The 19,682-nt window shown below is 42.3% G+C and overlaps 2 protein-coding genes and 1 long non-coding RNA gene across 3 annotated transcripts; 1 reads left to right on the top strand and 2 right to left on the bottom strand.

Annotated features, from left to right (window-relative positions):
• Positions 1-311: 311 nt before the first annotated feature.
• rnf207a (ring finger protein 207a) lies at positions 312-18,619 on the top strand. Its single transcript, XM_077572252.1, has 18 exons — positions 312-399; positions 1,482-1,672; positions 6,157-6,289; positions 6,404-6,548; positions 7,529-7,610; positions 7,696-7,771; positions 8,107-8,232; positions 8,561-8,607; positions 9,609-9,681; positions 9,959-10,027; positions 10,183-10,251; positions 11,541-11,647; positions 13,727-13,904; positions 15,136-15,321; positions 15,393-15,444; positions 15,531-15,648; positions 17,170-17,265; positions 17,408-18,619. The coding sequence occupies exons 2-18, from the start codon at positions 1,482-1,484 to the stop codon at positions 17,460-17,462; spliced, it is 1,803 nt and encodes a 600-aa protein (XP_077428378.1). The 5' UTR covers positions 312-399; the 3' UTR covers positions 17,463-18,619.
• On the bottom strand, positions 3,356-5,381 carry zpr1 (ZPR1 zinc finger). Its single transcript, XM_077574257.1, has one exon. It carries the CDS (start codon positions 5,231-5,233, stop codon positions 3,899-3,901), a length of 1,335 nt encoding a protein of 444 aa, XP_077430383.1. The 5' UTR covers positions 5,234-5,381; the 3' UTR covers positions 3,356-3,898.
• Positions 8,044-17,457, bottom strand: LOC144055968 (uncharacterized). Its single transcript, XR_013294962.1, has 3 exons — positions 16,661-17,457; positions 13,722-13,965; positions 8,044-8,226 (listed from the first exon to the last, which is right to left on the bottom strand). It is a non-coding gene; the product is annotated as an uncharacterized LOC144055968 (long non-coding RNA).
• Positions 18,620-19,682: the final 1,063 nt, after the last annotated feature.

The raw sequence follows: 19,682 nt of genomic DNA, 5'->3' as shown, positions 1-19,682 counted from the left end.
AAGAAACCGATTGGAGGTTCCATCGGGTTTGTTCTTGAGATATCATCATTTCCACGCCTTCATTAGCACCCCGGGCACACTCGGGGTGAGTCGTCATCACTTGGACAACTGCATGTCGCTGTTGCACTTTGGTGGTGGGGGGTCAGTGAGAGGTGGTGGCATGAGGTGTGTGCCGTCAGCTGCTTGGCAGAAGCGGCCCGGGGGGGGGGGGGGCCTACTATTGAAGCATTGTTGTCATTCCTGCTGGGGGCAGCCTGATAGCGCCGCTGAAAGGTAAGACAGCGAGCGGCTGATTTTCTCTCTCGCTTACTGGACACTCTGGCTTTGTTTAGTCGGAGGTCGTCTCTTTTGTGCTGTCTGTGGATCTTCTCGCGCTGTGGGTGCCGATAACATTTCAAGGTAAGTGCACAGCTCCTGTAGTTTATTTTAATCTCTGTGGGAGTTATTTTATTCCCACTACAGCCTAGCAACAAACTAGCTGTGACTGTATGAAACATGTTACAGTTTCTTCCCTTGTGTGCCAGTGTGATTTCTTTTTAAAGCGCATTACCTCACTTAGGTCACGAGTAAGGTGAAGCCTATGCCAGCTGATTTTGGGAGAGAGGCAGGGGACACCCTGGACTGGTCGCCAGGCAATTGCTGGGCACATAGCCTACATACAGTACAGTGAAGCGCCGCATATTTGTGGTTCTGAGTGACTGCACACCGTGTCGCAGAGACTCAGATCAATGGCTAGTATTTGTTGTTGTTGTTTTTGTGTACTGTGACAACCAGTGGCAGAGCTAGGGTGTTGCGACTAGGCGAGCAGCTCCTACTTGTGAAAGCAAAGCCCAGAGTAAGAGCATTTTCACTCATGGAGGCAGCACTTCATACAGTACGCTTCATTCATTTTCAATAGTGTTTATCATATTCAAGATGGCAAGTGGCAGCGCCTATCCAAGCTATCTTTGGGCAAAGGGCAGACCACACCCTGGATTGGTCGCCAGTTAACTACAGACACTTTGTACACTAGTAAAAAGCCATGAGAGATCATCGGGAAATCATCCAATTTCACTTCATTGGTCTGAAGATTATTTAAAATCGACATGCTTTCTCACTGCAGCTCTGCTTACCTTTTGGCTTTGACATGACAGTGTTTCAAAAATGTTGTTGAGAACTAGCGCTGGATTTTCACCCAGGTGAGCTCCAGGTCTTGGGCGGACAAATTTGATGTGTGGGCTGTGATTATGTAAATGAACCGGCTCGTTTTCAGAAATAAGCAGATAGCGAAAGACATACTTTGTTGGTTCAGTCAGCATTTGATGTGTGGGTGGGCTCCAAAAACACAGAAACTCTTATTTCTTTTATATTCTTTAGTTCTTTTTAAAAAAAAAAAAAAAAAGTGAAATAAAAACTTGAATTGATTTGAACATGCATCAAAGCACTGAAAACACGAGGAGAAGGGAAACGTCCTCAACTCATTGTGTGTCCAAACATTGCAGATGGCCGGAGGAATCCTCAGCAATTTGGACAACCTGTGCAATGTGGACTGCGCCAACGTGCACCCCCTGGTGTGCCACCTGTGCCACGAGCAGTACCAGTCGCCGTGTCTGCTGGACTGCTACCACATCTTCTGCGCTCGCTGCTTGCTGGGCCGGACCAACGACAGCCGACTCAGCTGCCCCCTCTGCGGGTAAGAGATGGAAGAATAGCCCGGGAGTTCAAAGCAACGTTTAATAATAATAATAATAATAAAATGATTAAATAAAGGTTTTATTCCACAAATTAATTTTGCCCATGGGCTGTTGGCACTGCAGATTGTCAATTAAAAATGCCATGTAATAGGCAAAACGTACATAAAAAACATACTTCAAGTATGTGTACATTAAAAACAAACAGTAACATGGAGGATTCCAGCTTTACGTCTCACAAATCAAGTGTTAACAGCCAGAGGTGAAAGGTCAAGGGCTGTTTGTTGACTTACAGTGTTAGTACTCGTGATGACATTTGACAACAAACAATGCAATCCGAGCCAAGCGGGAAACCGACCTCTGCCCCTCTTCCAACGGGCTCCACACGTGGGTTGTGGTGCTTTTGGACAATTGGTGGAGAATCCTGCTGCTTTTGGCAAGCGTCGGCTCCGTGTTTTGCTTTTCCACGAGACCGTTTGCCTCGGTCGGTCGGGCCTGAGCGGCCGGAACAGCTGCCGGGCTCGAGGTGTCGGTCGGTCGGGGGGGGGGGGGGGGGGGGGGGGTCTTCCCAGTCTCAGATTTAGCCCTGCCGGGGTCACACAGCAAACAAAGCGTAGTGGCATTTGGCAACATAGTCAGCAGCTTACAGCAAATCAAACGCGGTCACATGATCCCAATCCGTTTGGTTACGATCAAGGAGCGACGCAACGACCTTACGGCGACCTTCAGGCAGGTGGTGCTAATTTTAACAGCAGTCGTGGGGTCACGCCGTGTGGGGCCGAGTCTTGATCATGATGATGAATTTGCCGGTAGAGACAATGGTTTCAGTGACTAGATGTATTCAAAGCATTGTTCACAACATTACATGACACTTCATTAAGTACACTTGAGATCCAAGGTAATAACGATCACTTTTGATTTTTATTCAGGCACTGAGAGGGTCAAAATATTAGAAATAGCCAATTATGATACAAACAGTAAAGCATTAAATATAGAATAAAGCATGTTTTCGATACCAAAATACTGCTTATAATTGTTTTAAATCAAGGAAAATATACATTAATATTGCCAACATTTTCATTTTAAATTATATTTTTTAAATGTTTTTAAATGTGTGCATGATAACATTAGCCTAATAGAATTGCCAAAGTCATTTTTAATTTACTGCCAGCCTGCCACAATATCAATTAAAAATACTGTACCAATACAATCTGATACCCCCCCACCCCTTTTTTTTTATGCCGTTAGATTGAATTGAGGCAATTTAAGTAATTTTTTACCCTAAGGTAAAAAAAAAAGTTAGCAATTATGCTAATGCAAATTTCCATTTTAGGAACACAGATAGTGAAATACTGTGTTTAGTCTGGTCAAAAATAAAAACTAATACTCCTCAATGGTCACTTTTAAGTGTGCCAAACAATAGATTATAGATCAAAATTTTAAGGACTTTTTGCATGAAAATATGCTTTTTCTTTCAGCCCATACAAAAATAATAATGCCCAGTTTCAACTGACAGTTGAGAAGGATTCATCAAATTATATTTTCTGTAGATTTGTATTAATCGTGCACGCCTGCAAAGTACAACCATAATGAATATTTTGTCAATGAAATGTTGATATATGACATGTATGATGTACAATAATCACTTTGGGTTGATATACAATACAGACATGATCCATAACCAATTGTTGATATTACACCTTTATTTCTAAATTGTTTTTGAACTTCCAGGTCAACACATTTTCTTTTTAACATATGATACATTCATTTTTAATCGACACAACAAATGTGTAAGGTCCCCAAATATCACCAGCAGGGGATTGTCCAAATAAAACATGGGACAATAATGTGAGCAGTAATTGCGTTGTTGAATAAATGTCGTTTTTAATTCTGACTGCTGCTCTGTTAAATTATGCTGACATGCAGGCAAATCTAAAACTAGACGAAATCCTGTAGCGCCCTCTAGAGATATTGCTGTGCCGTAACCAAAAGTATTTCTTGCTATCCAACGAATTATGATTATGGAAAGCTCCTATGAATTTTTACTTGATCTCCTATTTGTGAGTTGATATCAAATAAATGCTCAAACGGGCTTCAATATAACTTAGATTGTCCTGTTATGATTAAAATGAAGTGCTCAACTCAAAACACGTGAGCCGATAAAACGAGAATGAGAAAATGGAGGTCAATCTTATTTTTTTTTCTTTTTCTGGAGATGCTTCTTTTCTTCAGTCGTCCTCCTGGTAGCCTTCCGTCTTCATGTCGTTCAACCCGAGCTCTTCGTTCTGCTCAAACGTGCGCTCGTACGTCTCCACCGTCATCTCCGGGTCGGACTCGGGCGCGTACACGTTCTCCAGGTAGCTGTTCCCGGCCGGGTCGTCCATGACCAGGTGGGCCTTCATCCGCCCGGCGATGATGCTGTCGATCTTGTCGCCGAACTCATTCAGCTTCTGCGCGCGGGCCGAGTCGCCGCTGTCGCCGCACACGAAGGGGTTTTTGGCCACCACCAAGTCCTTGACGTCCGTCAGGAGGCCCTCCACGGTGGTGAACTTGCCACACAGCGCCGCCATGCCCAGCTCGAAGTCCAGCTCGGGGATGAGGACGGAGCAGGTCTCCGACTTGAGCAGGTCCCGCGTCATGTCGGACGCGGCGGTGATGTGCAGAGTGATCTTGGTGCCCTTCTCCTCGGTGGCGCCGCCCGACTTGACCTCGTTGGTGCGGTGGCTGCAGACGTCGCAGTTGGTGGCCATGATGACGGCTTCCTTGAAGTGGGGGATGTGCACCAGCTTCATGTTGGTGGAGGCCGGCGCGTTGCACTCGGGGCAGTTGGTGTTGAAGACCAGCACCTCGCCCCGCATGCTGTCCAGGTCGTCACCGGGCGGAGGCTCGTCGTCCGGCTCGTCGTCAGCCCGCAAGCCCAGTTGCTTCTCCTGCTGCACACTTCGCCGGAACCACGACACCGTCAGGGCTTCGTCCTTCAGCGGGGCAGACGGGTTCTCCACAAAACTGTTGCCAGACGGATCCTCGATCACCACAGTGAACGCCTCCTCCACGTCTTTTAACTTCTTCAGCTTCTGGAGGAAGGTGTGGACTTTGCCGGCCACCTCTGGGTCTGCCTCCTGCCTCGCTGCTTGGTCTTGTTCCAGTCCGGCCACGGCTCGGTCCAGTATACCCTCCACAGTGGACAAGGCGCCTTTCTGTGTAAACGGAGGGATCTCAAAATCCAGCTCGGGTATCCTGGTAGTCGCGCTGTCCATTTTGACCACCTCGCGGTTCAAATCGTGTTTACTTGTGACTTTGAGCGTGTAGCATACACCCTGCTCCTGAATGCGGCCCGCGGACTGGATCTCCGTGTTGGACCAGCTGCACTTGTCGCAACTGAACGAGCTGACGATGATTTCTTTGAAGAAGGGGATTTTGGTGATGAGCAAACGTGTCGTACCGTTCTGGTAGCAGTTCATGCACAAGCTCTCGATCTCGGTGGGCTGCCATTCTTCGTCGTCGGCGCTCAGGTCTTTAAAGACGCTCCCCCCTCGAACGTGCTCCTGGGCGATGACAGACATCTCGCCCTCTCGATAATAATGTTTCTCGCTGGCTTAAATGGTTTAAATGCCGTTCGGCGGTGACCCGGGAGAAGTTTCGAGACACCACACAGTCAGCACATGCTAGCTGTGACGTCTACACAGCTTTTTCCGCATTTTCTTCTTCGGCGTCGGGCGGTGATAACGTCTCTGCTTCCTCCTACAGATTTTCTAGGGTACTGCAACGGACTTTTGCGTTTCCTCTACTTTAGTGATCATTAAATAAAGTTTATGAACCTTCAACCTAAGTGTATTTTTTGTTGGCATTTTTACAGTTACCCTCACATTTCGACTTTCACTATGTTTTTCATTATCAAGAGCAAATATATACTTTTCAGACTATGGTAAGTAAAGCGCTCTTGTATGTTTCATTTGGGGGGAAATATGTCATTTATTTCACATGTATTAATACATCCATTTATTTTGTTTATTTTAATTAGTAATTTATGTATTATGTTTGTAGAATTTGCTGCATCTTTTTTTTTTTTTTTACTGCTGCTTATTTGTCTTCAGCTGGAACTTGGGCCTTAGTCGAGATGGAATGGAATTATGAACAGTTCCAAATAGCAAGCAAAGTTAGCACAAAACGTTAAGGATATTCCTTTTGATGTTTAAAAATCAATCACATTAATAGTGGTAAAACCCTTTTATTTCACAAAACCTGCCATTTGACCAGGGGTGTGTATACTTGTTATACTCAGTAGTATACATGTGTATGAAACTGACGTGATACCTTATTATTATTTATACAATGATGATGATTATTATTATTGTTGTTAGTAGTAGTAGGAGTAATAAACCAAAAGTCAGCTGTGTTTGGCTCCAGCTCAGCTGACATCCTATTGAGGACAAACTCTGTAGGAATTGGATGGATGGCTTTCTTACTATTTTCTTGTTTCTTGCAGCTACCCGTCCATCATAAAGGGGAACAACGGCCTCCCACAAGAGGACCGTCTGCTAAAGTTCCTGGTGGACAACAACGCGGATGCTGAGGAAATTGTGCAGTGCGCCAACTGTGACCAGGAGAGCAACAAAAAGGTTCAAATCGACAACATCGCAACCACACCAAAAACAACTTTTTCTTCTGTGACAAGTTCTGATTAATCAGCTATTGGCATGTGTTGTTTCTTTCAAACGTTTCTTTGTTCTTAGGACATAGGTGTGATGTTCTACTGCAACACGTGTAACCAGCCGCTGTGCTGCGTCTGCAGGGAGCTCACGCACAAGGCTCGAATGTTCGCCCACCACGACATCGTCTCGTTGTCCAAGCGCAGCAAAGCCAAGCACAGGAAGTGTAGTGAGTGTAGTCAATCTTTCAATCTGGCAGTGATGGGAGGTTAAGGGTCAGTGAGGCCTTCTATGCTGGCCTGAACACTATCCATAGCACTGACTTAAATTTACAACCTTAATTGGTATATTTAATCCATATAATTGCATACATTTCGGTGTCATGGTTTTCAAAGTCCGCTCTGGGCGCCATTTGCATTTTTAGTCAACCGCAACCAGAGATGACAAATCCAGGTCCTGAAAGTAAAAACCCTGCCACCGTTTGTCTTTAGCCCCTCGTGCTAGCTAGCTAGCTCCCGAGCAGGTAAACAAGCACCTGGGGAGATAGCTAGCTAGCTAGCACCTGGGGCTAAAGCCAAACTGTGGCAGGCTATGGAGAGTAAAAAAAAAAACTGTAGCAGGCTAACTAGCTCCCTAGCAGGTAGCAGGCTCCAGAGCCTTATATAGAGAGAGTTTGGCCAACTCGGTTTCAGCAGGGTAACAAGATGGCGTCCGTATGTCATGTGACCAGCAGTTGACCAATCACAGCATGACGATCACAAGCCAAACTCTTTTTTTTTTAATAGGCTCTGGCTAGCTCCCTAGCAGGTAAACAAGCACCCGGGGAGCTAGCTAGCTAGCACTTGGGGCTAAAGCCAAACTGTGGCAGGGTTTTTACTTTCTGGACTTGGATTTGCCACCTCTGCCCACAACACAAAAGTTGAACATAATAAGACTGAAATTTAATGGGGGAAAAATTGTCCAATTTTTTTCTGAAATAAAAAAAACGTTACTCTACTCTTTGATTCCCTTTTTTTGTTTGTTTAAAGGTAAATGTTACAAGATATGGGCTATTTATAAAAATAAAAAATCAATGTATCACACAATTTCTTCAAATTGCAAAACATTTCACAGTTGAGTCTATGTTGTTTTCCAGTATATTGGATTCTGTTCTGCATGTTTCACGGTATGCACGCATGTGTGTGTGTGTGTGTGTGCGCGTGTGGTCAGTTCTGCACGAGGAGCCCTACATCCTCTTCTCCACCGAGAACAAGTCCATGCTTTGCATCAAGTGCTTCAGGGATATGCAAGTGTGAGTGACACAAAACCTATTTGACGACGCAACAGTGTCCTCATTGTGACATCATCTTCACTGCGCGCGTGTGTTCGCTCTGCAGGGAGAGTCGCACCCACTGCATTGACATTGAGACGGCCTACATGCAAGGGTGCGAGATGTTGGACCAGGCCGTGCTGGTAAGACAGCTGGCACTGACGACTGTGCAGAGACGGCAAAAGTATTCACAATCTGTACACATTCTTCAGTGGAAAAATAATAAATGCTGATTCAACTCCCGATACTATCAATCAAGATCTTAACAGCAATGGACGTCATCAATTTTTATTTACAGATCATATTTTTTAGTCATACAATGGGGAAATGTACAGTTTTTATATTATTTTGTTACCCCAAAAGAGGAAAAAAAAAGGCATCTGTAAAATAAATACTAAAAATCCTTTTCAGTGATTTTGTAGGTTGTGTCTAATATGTAGAAAAGCATTGTCTCATTTAGCGTCTCCGCCAAACGCAGGTGGTGAAGGAGCTGCAGACGTCCACCCGAGAGGCCATCTTCCTGCTGAGGTCCATGATTGGAGAAGTGTGTCTGAATGTGGAGGAGGAGGAGAGCGCCATCTGCTCCCTCTTCAACAGCCTGCAGGTATTCGAGTTGATCGCAAATTCAACCCAAATGCTTTTATTTTCAAGCATATGCTAAAGCTAAATGCTAAACTGTAGTGGTCATGATTGAACTGCAAATGCAACTCGCTGCAATGTGGTTAATGGCCCGCTTAGTAATATAGGCGATACAATACATGTCATTTCAATTCAGGCATAAAATAAAAATCCACAGCAATATCACTGTGTGGCCACTGGAGGTCACTGTTGATCCAAATGTGAAACAACAGAAAAATGTAGCTGAATAACTTTTCACACTTGTGAGAATTTATGAAGCCTTGCGAGCAATACATTTTTTTTCTCTTTAAAAGGAAAAACTGGCCGAGAGGAAGAAAATTCTACTGAAGACTGCACAGAGGTACAACTGACTCCAAGCACCATCATCATGATCAACATTCAAACTGTTGTAGTAAAATGAGACAGAGATTTTATTCTTAAAAATGTAGACAAAATCAGCAACAGCCAATACAACATTAACACTGCACTTAAATACAGGAAAATTAAAAACTGTAGTGAAATAATAATTCAATTAAAATGCATTGCATATAAAAGTTAAACACAACTGGTACAAATATATCTTACTGTTTTAGCCCACAGTATCAATTTGTGAAAATAATATCATATTGATAACATTTGGACAGAAACAATAACCAATAATTTCTCAGTATTAACCCCACTTGAAAAATATTTTTTTAATTCCACACACAGTGTTAAAATGACGTGTAAAATTGTTTTGAAAAATGTGCAAAATTCTTAAAATTCCCCCCAAAAAACAAAGAACTTTGAGGGAAGTGGCTTAAAACTGTATATTCGTGCACTAATTTGAATGGATGGTGCACTGCTTTTTAAATGTCTCCTTTCAACAGAACATGAATAAATAATTAACATTTGATTTCATGCCACCAAAGCCGTTGCCGCCATTAGTCACTAATGACCGATCAATGTTGTTATTCTCTTTGATTGACTGTTACGCATTGCGAGAAAAACGATCCTGTGCGAATGTTTGGTGCCGCTGCCTGGAAGCGGGTCAGTCCAACCAACGGCCGCTTCCTGGAAGGCCCGTCCAGGCTATTGGAGTCGGAATGTGCGTGTCCGGGCCTAAGTGCTGTCACAGCAAAGTGCTGACAGATGAGCTTGTGGAAACATGGGCCATGTTGAGAATCACTCCCGATGCTGCAGTCCAGTATCGGAATTAGGCAGTATTCGATTCATTGTTTCAGCCTGAGAGTCAACGATGAGGGAGTCGGGAGCGAGTGCATGATTCTCAACGCCCGACTCCCTCACCACTAAACGATCCACCGTATAAAAATCCCCGTACTAAATGTTTCACAATTATGGCGCGTGTATGTGTGTGCGCAGCCAACACGAGGAGAAGGAGAAAGCGCTCAAGGAGCAACTCTCGCACCTCACGTCGCTGCTGCCAACACTCCAGGTAGTCAACAATACGCATCATCTTGCCCTCAAGCCCTAACTTCTAACACTCATTTGAAGCCCTATCGCACTTTACAACTCTGATTTCAACCCTTAACTTGAACCCCTGACCCTGGTCTGAAACCCTTAACCCTAGAATGAAATCGTATCTTGGAACCCGAACAGTTGTGTGAGATCTTAACCGAGAATTGAAACACTCATTTGAAACCATAATCCTTTCTTGCAACCCCAATTTGAAACCCTACTCCTGGCTCGAACCTCGTAATTTGTGTTTGCAGGTTCACCTGGTCACCTGCTCAGCCTTCCTCAGCTCAGCCAACATGTTCGAGTTTCTGGACATGGGTTACGTGAGTGCATTCCACTTGAGCACGGCAACACCAAGAAAGAAACGTCAATAGATTGCAGCGATATTCTGGCCGTGTACTGACGGCCGCCTTCGAATGGAACGAGTCCATCTGGATGAAGACGGCTTCTTCTTCTTTTTTTTTTTTTGCTTCCACAGCAACTGATGGAGCGGCTGAAGCGCATCGTCAAGCTTCCGCATCGCCTCAGACCAGTGCAGAGCAGCAAAGTCAGTGCAAAGTACAACAGCGCTGGCTAGAAACCTTGATTTGAAGATTATATATATATATATATTAGGGGTGTTAGAAAAAATCGATTCAACAATATGTCGCGATATTACAGCACGCAATTCTCAAATCGATTCAATATGCGGCCAAATCGATTTTTAAACATCAATTTTTTTATGGAAATATTCAACAACGTCTTACTTAGGTTTAAGGATTCACACTTTAAGCATGGAAGAATGTTATATTAATGGAACATTAAGTCTTAATATTTTATTTTTGTTAAATCAGGGATGTGATTTGACCAAAGTGAAATTATCTGAAAATTTAGCCGGGGGTCTGGGGGCCGCTGGCACTCGCTCATGGGTTTTCCGTGTTTTTAAGTACTTTCAATGCACTCACATGACAAAGAAATAGACAAAACAACAGCATAAATTTTCAATGTATATTGAACTATCCCATATAAAATGGCAGTTTTAGTCAACTCAAAATCAGTCACATTCAAAAACATTGGACTGCCTTTGCTTTTAAAAACTATCACTGAGAATATCATCATATCTAACTAATGTGATTACTAAGTTAACACATAAATAATGTTGAAGAGTTCAAATTTCATGAACAAATAATTGTATCATGACCAAATGAAAAGTAACTCATATTAGAGCATACCACAAATGTCTTTGTTATAGCAGAAGATGTTATCTGTGGGAGTCATGTGCATACACAATGAAATACAAAAAAATAAAAATAAAAATAAAAAATCTGATTTTTTTTGGGGGGGGGAGATAAAAAAGCGGAATTCCGCGAATTAGCGGAAAAATCACATCCCTGTTAAATGCAGTGGCTCAGTCACAAGCCTGAATTTTCAGATAAATAAGTACATTTTCATACAAATCTTACAGTGTACATGTACAAGTTTACTGATTAGTATTTTCTAAATTTGAGTAAAAAATAAATAAATAAATCGCAACAATCAATTTATAGATTCGTATCGGGATTAATCGGTATCGAATCGAATTGTGGCCTATGAATCGTGATACGAATTGAATTGCCAGGTACTTGGCAATTCACACCCCTAATATATATATATATATATATATATATATATATATATATATATATATATATATATATATATATATATATATATATACACATATATACACACACATATATATATATACACACATATATATATACACACACATATATTGTATATACACACATATACACACACACACACTGTATGTGTGTATGGTATTTATTTACCAGTTTCCTTCCACCCTCCCGCCAGATCAATACTGACTACCGCAGCGAGTTTGCCCGCTGCCTGGAGTCCCTGCTTGTGATTGGCCAGCGCTGCGCCCCTTCGGTCGCCGGCTCTTCCAGCGTGGCCACGAGGTGAGATCATTTCCGACATTCTCTTTTCCGCGTATCACCCTGTGTGGCGTCCGGGAAAGCCGACCAGGCGGGATTGGACATTTGTCACTTTGAAATCCCCAAATGGTTTGCAATTACTTTGGGTGAGGGTGGCGCGATGACAGGCGCTGTCACGATCACCATCACACGGGACGGGGGAGAATTTGAATGCCGTTTGCGGCAAATGTATCTTTTTACACCATCTCAGGTTTGGTCAATTGCTTTCTGCACTCTGAAATCACTCCGTCATGATGTCAACTGTGACAGCTCCTGACATATCACACACACACACACACAGTAAATGGGATTGTTGACTGTGTGTTGGTAAGTGCAGTGTGAAAAGGCCTTAATATGTAGAAGTATGTTTTCAAATGACGTGAATAAAAAAAAAATCATTAGGAAAATAAATACAGTAAGCATTTGTACTTTGTTAATAAAAAGTGCTTTGAAATACAGAATCACAAATATTTAGTTAACACTCACACACACACACAAAAACAATGAAGCCTTCGTGCAACTTTGTGTCCTTCCCTACTTGTAATTCCATCACACTGTTCACCGCTCAACACGGAACGAGGCCTGGGGATCGGCCGGCACTATTTTTATCATAACTTCACAGAACCCTCCGGAATTAATCTGCGAGTTGGCGCGCGGCAGCGGCGGCTTTGTTCCAGGCCGCTTGATGTCACTGGGCGGGCAAAGTATTTATTGAAAGCGGCGCGGACGGCCTCTCTTGCGGCGGGTGGCAGATGCGCGCAGGTGCGAGTGGGAGTCCGGCGACGTTTCGTTATCGCAGCCTTTCGTCTTCAAGCATCCGTGACGGACGGATCCAATACATCGGCGTGAGTTATTCCGCTGCTGCCGCTTTGCATGTTTGGCATTTGGCGCTCTCGAGTTTTGGATGCAGTCGCGATTGCTTGTTGAGAGTGAGCAACATTCGACTTGACGACGACTACTGATTTATTAAGCTTTTTTTTTTTTCTTTCTTTCTTTTGTCAAAAGAGACCAAGAAAGCACTCAAAGAAACATTTTCAACTGGAAATCTGATCATGAGTATTTTTGAACTACTCAAAATGTCGATTCACCCGTTTCAGGCAACTTTATTTTATTATACTTGACACTCATTTTTTGAGTAACAAGATTCAAAAGGAGTGAGTTAGTATAGAGTAAGAAATATAACCACATGGCATATGCTAACATATTGCCACTAAGCACTTCACACTGATTCAACAAAAGATATATTTTTAAAAAATAGGTAAAAAGGTTGTGCTGAGATTTTAAGCCCCACCCCCCAAAGTCATAGTTGAAACATAGAAAAATGAATGAAACTAACTTTTCGTCTGCACTGCTGGCCAGAGGATTTGAACGTCCGCACGGGGGCGGCCATCTTGCAGTCACCTCGCGTCGCCTCTCTTATTCAATACTATGTGTTTTTATTGTACGTTTTTTTTTTTTTTTTTTTGAATAACTCAAAATAGTGGTTTACCAAAAATAAACTGATTATCAAGCAGTTTAGTTTATAAGCGTAGTTATTATACTACATACTTGTTGATGATTAATAATCCATATAGTTAATAAATATATAAGAAAGTTCGAAGCGAGATAACACACTTTACGCTCAGTCAAAACAACACAACAAACCAGACCTCCTACTTGTGACAAGATGGCCGACCCGCAGAAGATCAACATGACGCAACTTCCTGTGGACCATGTGACTTGTGGAATCATCCAACATTTTTGGAGGGGGTTTAATAGAGATAATAACATTATCGATCCCTTTCGAGGCGCTAGCTCGTCATCTCCGATTTGTTGGTGTTCGTTCTCACCATTCCGCCCAAGTGACTGCATGTGTTCGCCCCCTGGTGGTCGGCTGACTACCGCTTGAAAACGTTTTGGATTCGGAGGCAGCAGAAACAAGTCCCAAGTCCTAAACTTGTAGCCACGAAGCCTCATTTTGTTGGATCTCACGACGCGTGCACTGTGTTGTGTTGCTGTAAAATGTCCGAGCGTGAGAATGAAAGGAAAGCGGCAGTGATAGATGTTTTCCCCACCTCACCTCAGGCTGCAGTCGCCTCTCTCCCTGTCTTGCCGCTCCCTGTCTCTCAGTGAGATGCCGCACGGCTCCGTGTTCGGCCGCAGGCCCACGTCCCATCGCAACATCTGCACCAAGGTCCTCCTGGCCGAGGGGCGCGAGACGCCCTTCACCAAGCACTGTAACAACTACGAGAACTCCTACAGGGTGAGTGCCACAGGTGCGACAGGCGCCTGCTTTCAACTCCTTTTCAATCGTCTTCGCCGTCCTACGGGTGAAATGAGGATAACATTTAGGAAAACTCCTCGTGTAGTAATGAGGAAAGAGAGAGAGAGAGAGAAGAAAAGCATTCACGAAAAGCCAAAGAAAAAGCTTGACTGACATTTTTTGAGGTTAACTCATTCACTGCCATAAATTCATAAAAATAAAAAAATCGTATTAAAAATTAGGGGCAAGAGGCGATTCCATTTTTTAAATAGGTAATTAATCGCATGACTTCACTAGTTAACTCATGATTAATCACAAGTTTTATCTGTTCCAAATGTACAATTAAAAAAAAATCTGGGTTTTCATACTCTTGATAACAAAAGTGGAAAAAAATGTTAAACTAATAGAAACAGTTCAAATTAATTTTTGACGTTTATAGCCGTCAACGGCAGTGAATGAATAAAAAAAGAGAAAGGAAATATTATAAAAAAATTCGGGGCGTCAGGCGATTAAAGTTTTTAATCGTAATTAATCGCAAAACTTCACTAGTTAACTCATGATTAATCACAAGTTTTATCTGTTCCAAATGTACAATTAAAAAAAATCTAGGTTTTCATACTCTTGATAACAAAAGTGGAAAAAAATGTTAAACTAATAGAAACGGTTCAAATTAATTTTTGACGTTTATAGCCGTCAACGGCAGTGAATGAATAAAAAAAAGAGAAAGAAAATATTATAAAAAATTCGGGGCGTCAGGCGATTAAAGTTTTTAATCGTAATTAATCGCATGACTTCACTAGTTAACTCGCGATTAACCACAAATTTCATATCTGTTCTAAACGTAAAATAAAAAAAAAATCTAGGTTTTCATGCTCTTGTTAACAAAAATGGGAAAATGTTAAAGTAATAGAAATAGTTAAAATACGTTTTTGATGTTTATAGCCATCAATGACAGTGAATGAGTTAATGTATTTTTTCTAGGGATGTCAGGCGATGATTTTTTTTTAATCGTAATTAATCGCATGACTTCAATAGTTAACTCACGATTCATCGCAAATGTTACAATGTACGATGAAATATATTTTTTCTACGTTTTCATACTCTTGTTAGCATGAAAGTAGGAACAATTTTAAACTAATAGAAATATGGCTGCATCGTTTAGAATTAAAACCTGAAAATTATTTCACTTCTTTTTTAAATGATGTTCCAACTATTCTGCATCTGCCCGCAGACTCTTCAGACCGAGATTCAGAGCCTGAAGGACCAGGTCCAGGAGCTGCACCGAGACCTGACCAAGCACCACTCCATCATCAACACGGACCAAATGGGCGAGATCTTGGACCGCTCGCTGCACATCGACAGCCAGATCGCGTCAAAGTACACCACAGTGGAGACCATGAGGGCCATGTTTGAAGAGGTCGCCATCGTTTTCATCTTCTCACATTGAGATGCTCCTCAAAATGACCCTCACGGTTTTTCTTTTGGCAGATCTGGGACGAGACCTTTCAGAGGGTCACCAACGAGCAGGAGATTTATGAAGGTTCGTCTCTGTCGACGCAATTTCTTTTTGTCAGCGAGGATTGTTAAATTGTCCGTACAAATGTTCTTTTTTTTGGCCCCTCACAGCTCAGCTTCACGACCTGATGCAGCTGAAGCAGGAGAACTCGTACCTGACCACCATCGCCAGGCAGATCAGCCCCTACATCCTGTCAATCGCCAAGGTCAAAGAGCGACTGGAACCCAGGTGGCGTATTTGGTGCCATGATAAGTGGGATTGTTTTTTTTGGGGGGGTGGAGGGGGCTGTTCCATCCATATACTGAATGCTCCACCCCTTTTTTACATTTTCCTTTCATCCATGTAACTGAAATTATTGACTTCTTTAAGCATGAATTGATTTCCTTCCCTGGCTTTCTCTTCATCTTATATAAAACTCTTTTACCGCCAAAAATTTACATTAAGGACACGCCCACTTTATACCGCCAATAATGTAAATTGTGTTTTTTTTTCCAATAGGCAGTGCAACGTCTTGCAAAGCACTGCCATGTCAATGGGGTTGGAAAATCCCAAAATACTTACTAACCATGGCCAGCAGATGGCAGCGTTGTATCTCTTTTCAATGGGCTCCCGGTAGTATCAAATGACATGAAAACATGGCGGATCTTAAGAAATAGAACATTGTCAAGGATGACGTGAATGATTAAAGAGTTTGTCACATTTAATTCACAGAACGTCACTAAACAAAAAATATGAGTGTGAAAGTTACTGTTGAGCAGAAAATGCATATTTTTCACAAAATGCTAATTTTCTCCTTATTTTCGCTAGATGTCACTCAAATGACCTATTTTAAAATGGTGATTTTTTAATGATATTTTTGTATTTTTTTAGGTGCATGTAATGTAAACATGCCGAGTGTTCCGTTTAATTTAGCGTTAGCGCCGCCATATTACTCCTCAAGAAACGTTTCTCGGCATACGATCCGATATGTTTACAGTATCGAAATCGGAGAACATTTGAGACAGTACTTGGTAGAGACAGCATGATTTATGATGTTTTAAATTTGTTAAACATAAACAAGAGGACTTCAAACATTTTACAAATTGCCTTAAATACATGTTTAAATTATATGCTAAATGAGGTTTACAGGAGGAAACTTGTATATTTTTTTTATTAAAGAATTATAACTGTAATTCAACAAAAAAAATTAATAATATTAGGGTCTAAGGAACTGAGCAATAAAAGAAAAAGCAGCACATACCGTCTGTTACGGTCTGTCACGAGTGCGGAGTGGAGGACCCAAATGCAGGGAGGCAGGAGAACCAGTTTTACTGACATACTTTATTTTACAAAAAACACTAACAGGGGTACTGGTTAGCATTAAATAAACAAATATCTGAAAAGATCCCAAATCAAAGTAACAAACAGAACACCAGCGGCGACAGCGACAAGCGACAATGATCCCACAAGGACCTGCCCAAACCCAGGGAACTAAATACACACACACTAACGAGATAACAAGACACACCTGGGGCAAGACAAAAGTGGCTGAGGGCACGGATTGGTCAACACGAGGAAGGGCAGGACCAATGGAGACGCGCAACCAAAACATGACACCGTCCACTAAAAAAATATTAGATTTTTTAACTTGTTAAAAAATAGTGACCACCCCGCCACAGTCGAGACAAGTTTATTATTGTAATCAGTTGTTACATTTGTTAAGTTTTCTCTTCCTCAATTGCTTTGATGTCCCCCAAAAATATTTGTTAGGCTCCAGGAGACCAAAGAGTGCCGTGACGACCGCACCGAAACCATGTTGAAGATTTACGACGATAGCACGATAACAGCAGCGGAGAGTCAAGACAAGTAAGCGCAAGTCCTCTTAAACAAAGCAGTGCTTCTCAAACTGGGGTCCCGGGAATGTTGGGGGACCACAAAATTGAAAGCACAAAAGTATACGTGAAGCCTCGCCGAGCACGTGCGCACTTTCTCTTCTTGTCGTCGACAGTGACAAGCAGACGAGCGTCCCCGAGCAAGACGAGGCCGTCGAGCACCCGCTCTAGCGCCGCCGCGTGCTACCGAACCCGGAGCTACGTCACAAAGCGTACGTGACATTCTCCCAGCAGGGTGGCCGGCTGTTGTGGGGGGGGGGCTTGTCAGGACCACACTTCAAGTGCCGCTGCGCCCGCGGGAGCCAAGTGTTCATGACGTCATAATCCACCATCTTGTCAAACTCACAAGGCAAACGTCCTCTTTTGGGATTGTCATGTTCTTCATTAGGAATAACAAAAAAATAGATAGAATTAGTAGGAGTTGGTTAACATACAAGCCCTTCAACAAAATGAAATGACTATTTGGTGGGTCATTTCAGGATAGACATACCTACTACATTTCATTTTGCTAAACGTAACAAGTTCTGGGGGCAGTTTGTATTTAATGTCCCTAAAATGGCTGCTTCAACCAAAAAAAAAATGACAGACTTGCTGTGAATTGTTACCAAATTTCTTGTTGCTAAGTGGAACTCGCTTTGGGGCTGAGTTTTAAAAAAAAATCCTGGGAAGTCGTTTGTCCTTAAAGGACCTTAACCCTAATATGGCCGCTTTAAAGCAAAACTACAGAATTCCTGTATCTTTCCAAGCATGGCTCTTTAAAACTTTTTTTTGTGGGGCTAATCATGATAGACCTGTCTACCGAATTTCATGCTGCTAAGTGACTTTGAGGGCGGAATAAAAAAAAAATTGTGAGGAGCAGTTTGTCCTCAAATGACTTTAGGCCAACGTAACCCTAAAATGGCCGCTTCATGGCAAAATGGCTGACTTCCTGTGTATTTTTAAGCATGGCTTCTTGAGACCTGTTTTTTTGTGGTGCTAATCATGATAGACCTGCCAACAAAATTTCATGTTGTTAAGTGGTTGGCTTCAGGGGCTGAATTATTATTTTTTAATTGTGAGAAGCAGTTTGTCCTTAAAGGACCTTAGGCCAACAGAACCCTAAAATGGCCGCTTCCTAGCAAAACGGTAAAATAAGTTTTTTTCAGGCATGGCTTCTTGAGACTTTTTTTGTGGATCTTTTAAAGATGTTTATCAAATTTCATGTTGCTAAAATGAACTAGCTTTGGCTAAAATTCTAGGATGGGAGAATATCAACTTATACAACAAATATGTCTGCCAAGTATTAAACATCATTTGAATAAAAACAATCCATCCGTAGAAACGCAAAACTTGTGTCTCATAGTCTTATCTTGTTTTTTCATAATTTTCTCCCCCCAAAAAAGGCGCTAGCGCCTGCTAGCACACAAGCTGCTGTGGATAATAACGAGGTCGTGACTAATGGAAGGGAAAAATCGTATTTACATTTCATTGACGGCAGCGCAAGTTGGAAAAATATGGAGTAGCTGTTTGGCCTGAGGGAAGCGCCGAGATGGTCTGAGGTATTTCATTAAAAATATATTTGTGACAGCCCGGTAACAAACGAGCATGCTCCCGCGTCCCGCGCCCCCTCCCGCACCCCCTCCCGCGCCCCCTCCCCTGCCCCCTCCCCTGCCTCCCCGAGGTCGTTCATCACGCCCACCCGACAGGCCACCGACTCGCTCGTCATTATTCCACGTCGCGGGAAAGTTTATTTTGGGCCTTACGTTTAAGTTGCGGGCCGAGCGAGAAGTTTTCAGCCCGTAATTGAGCATCAAAGATGGAGGAGGACGATAAAATGAAAGTTTAATCATCTTCACGAGGGGGAATTTGGGTCAGCGAGGAAAGAAAAGAAGACAATTAGAGCAAATCGAAGAGATTGAGAGGGAAGAAAACACATGTATCATCGTATAATGAGCAGCTCTTTATTTTTTAATCACGCCAACAAGCCCTCTAGGGACTGAAATAGTTTCAATTAGCATATTTCGTTAGCTTAATAGCATAGTTGACAAAGTCATATTTCAACATTTTCGGTAAACAAGAAAAGGCGCCATTTTTAGCACTTTTCTTTTTTAAAGTGATTTGATAACTAAGTTAAAAAGGATTTGGACAAATATGCTATCAGGCTAATGATTTGTTTGTCATGTTTTGGTTGGATGAAGAACTAACTGACCAGTTTTATTTATTTTTATGTTCCTTATAATTTCACGATTTGTTGTGATAAATATAATTTGGGGCTAGCGTGCTAGCATGCTGTGCAATTAAACAAAATAAATCAATAAGAACAAAGTTTTGGACGTTATTTAGTCTCATGGAAAACTCACTGTTTTTATGTATTATTCAGTGTTACGGTGTATGTGAGGCTTGTTTAGTTTA

The sequence above is a fragment of the Vanacampus margaritifer genome, chromosome 8, assembly GCF_051991255.1.
Source record: "Vanacampus margaritifer isolate UIUO_Vmar chromosome 8, RoL_Vmar_1.0, whole genome shotgun sequence".
Lineage (NCBI taxonomy): Eukaryota > Metazoa > Chordata > Actinopteri > Syngnathiformes > Syngnathidae > Vanacampus > Vanacampus margaritifer.
The sequence above is the reverse complement of the archived record's forward strand: the minus strand, read 5'-3'. Positions and strand labels throughout refer to the sequence as shown.

What these genes read in the sequence shown, in the direction of transcription:
- zpr1 (XM_077574257.1), bottom strand. Translation starts at nt 5,233, where the DNA reads ATGTCTGTCATCGCCCAGGAGCACGTTCGAGGGGGGAGCGTCTTTAAA.
- rnf207a (XM_077572252.1), top strand. Translation starts at nt 1,482, where the DNA reads ATGGCCGGAGGAATCCTCAGCAATTTGGACAACCTGTGCAATGTGGAC. An exon ending in TGCTTCAGGGATATGCAAGT is followed by an intron (nt 7,611 to 7,695) that starts GTGAGTGACACA and finishes TTCGCTCTGCAG; the next exon opens with GGAGAGTCGCACCCACTGCA. An exon ending in GCAGCGGAGAGTCAAGACAA is followed by an intron (nt 17,266 to 17,407) that starts GTAAGCGCAAGT and finishes TGTCGTCGACAG; the next exon opens with TGACAAGCAGACGAGCGTCC.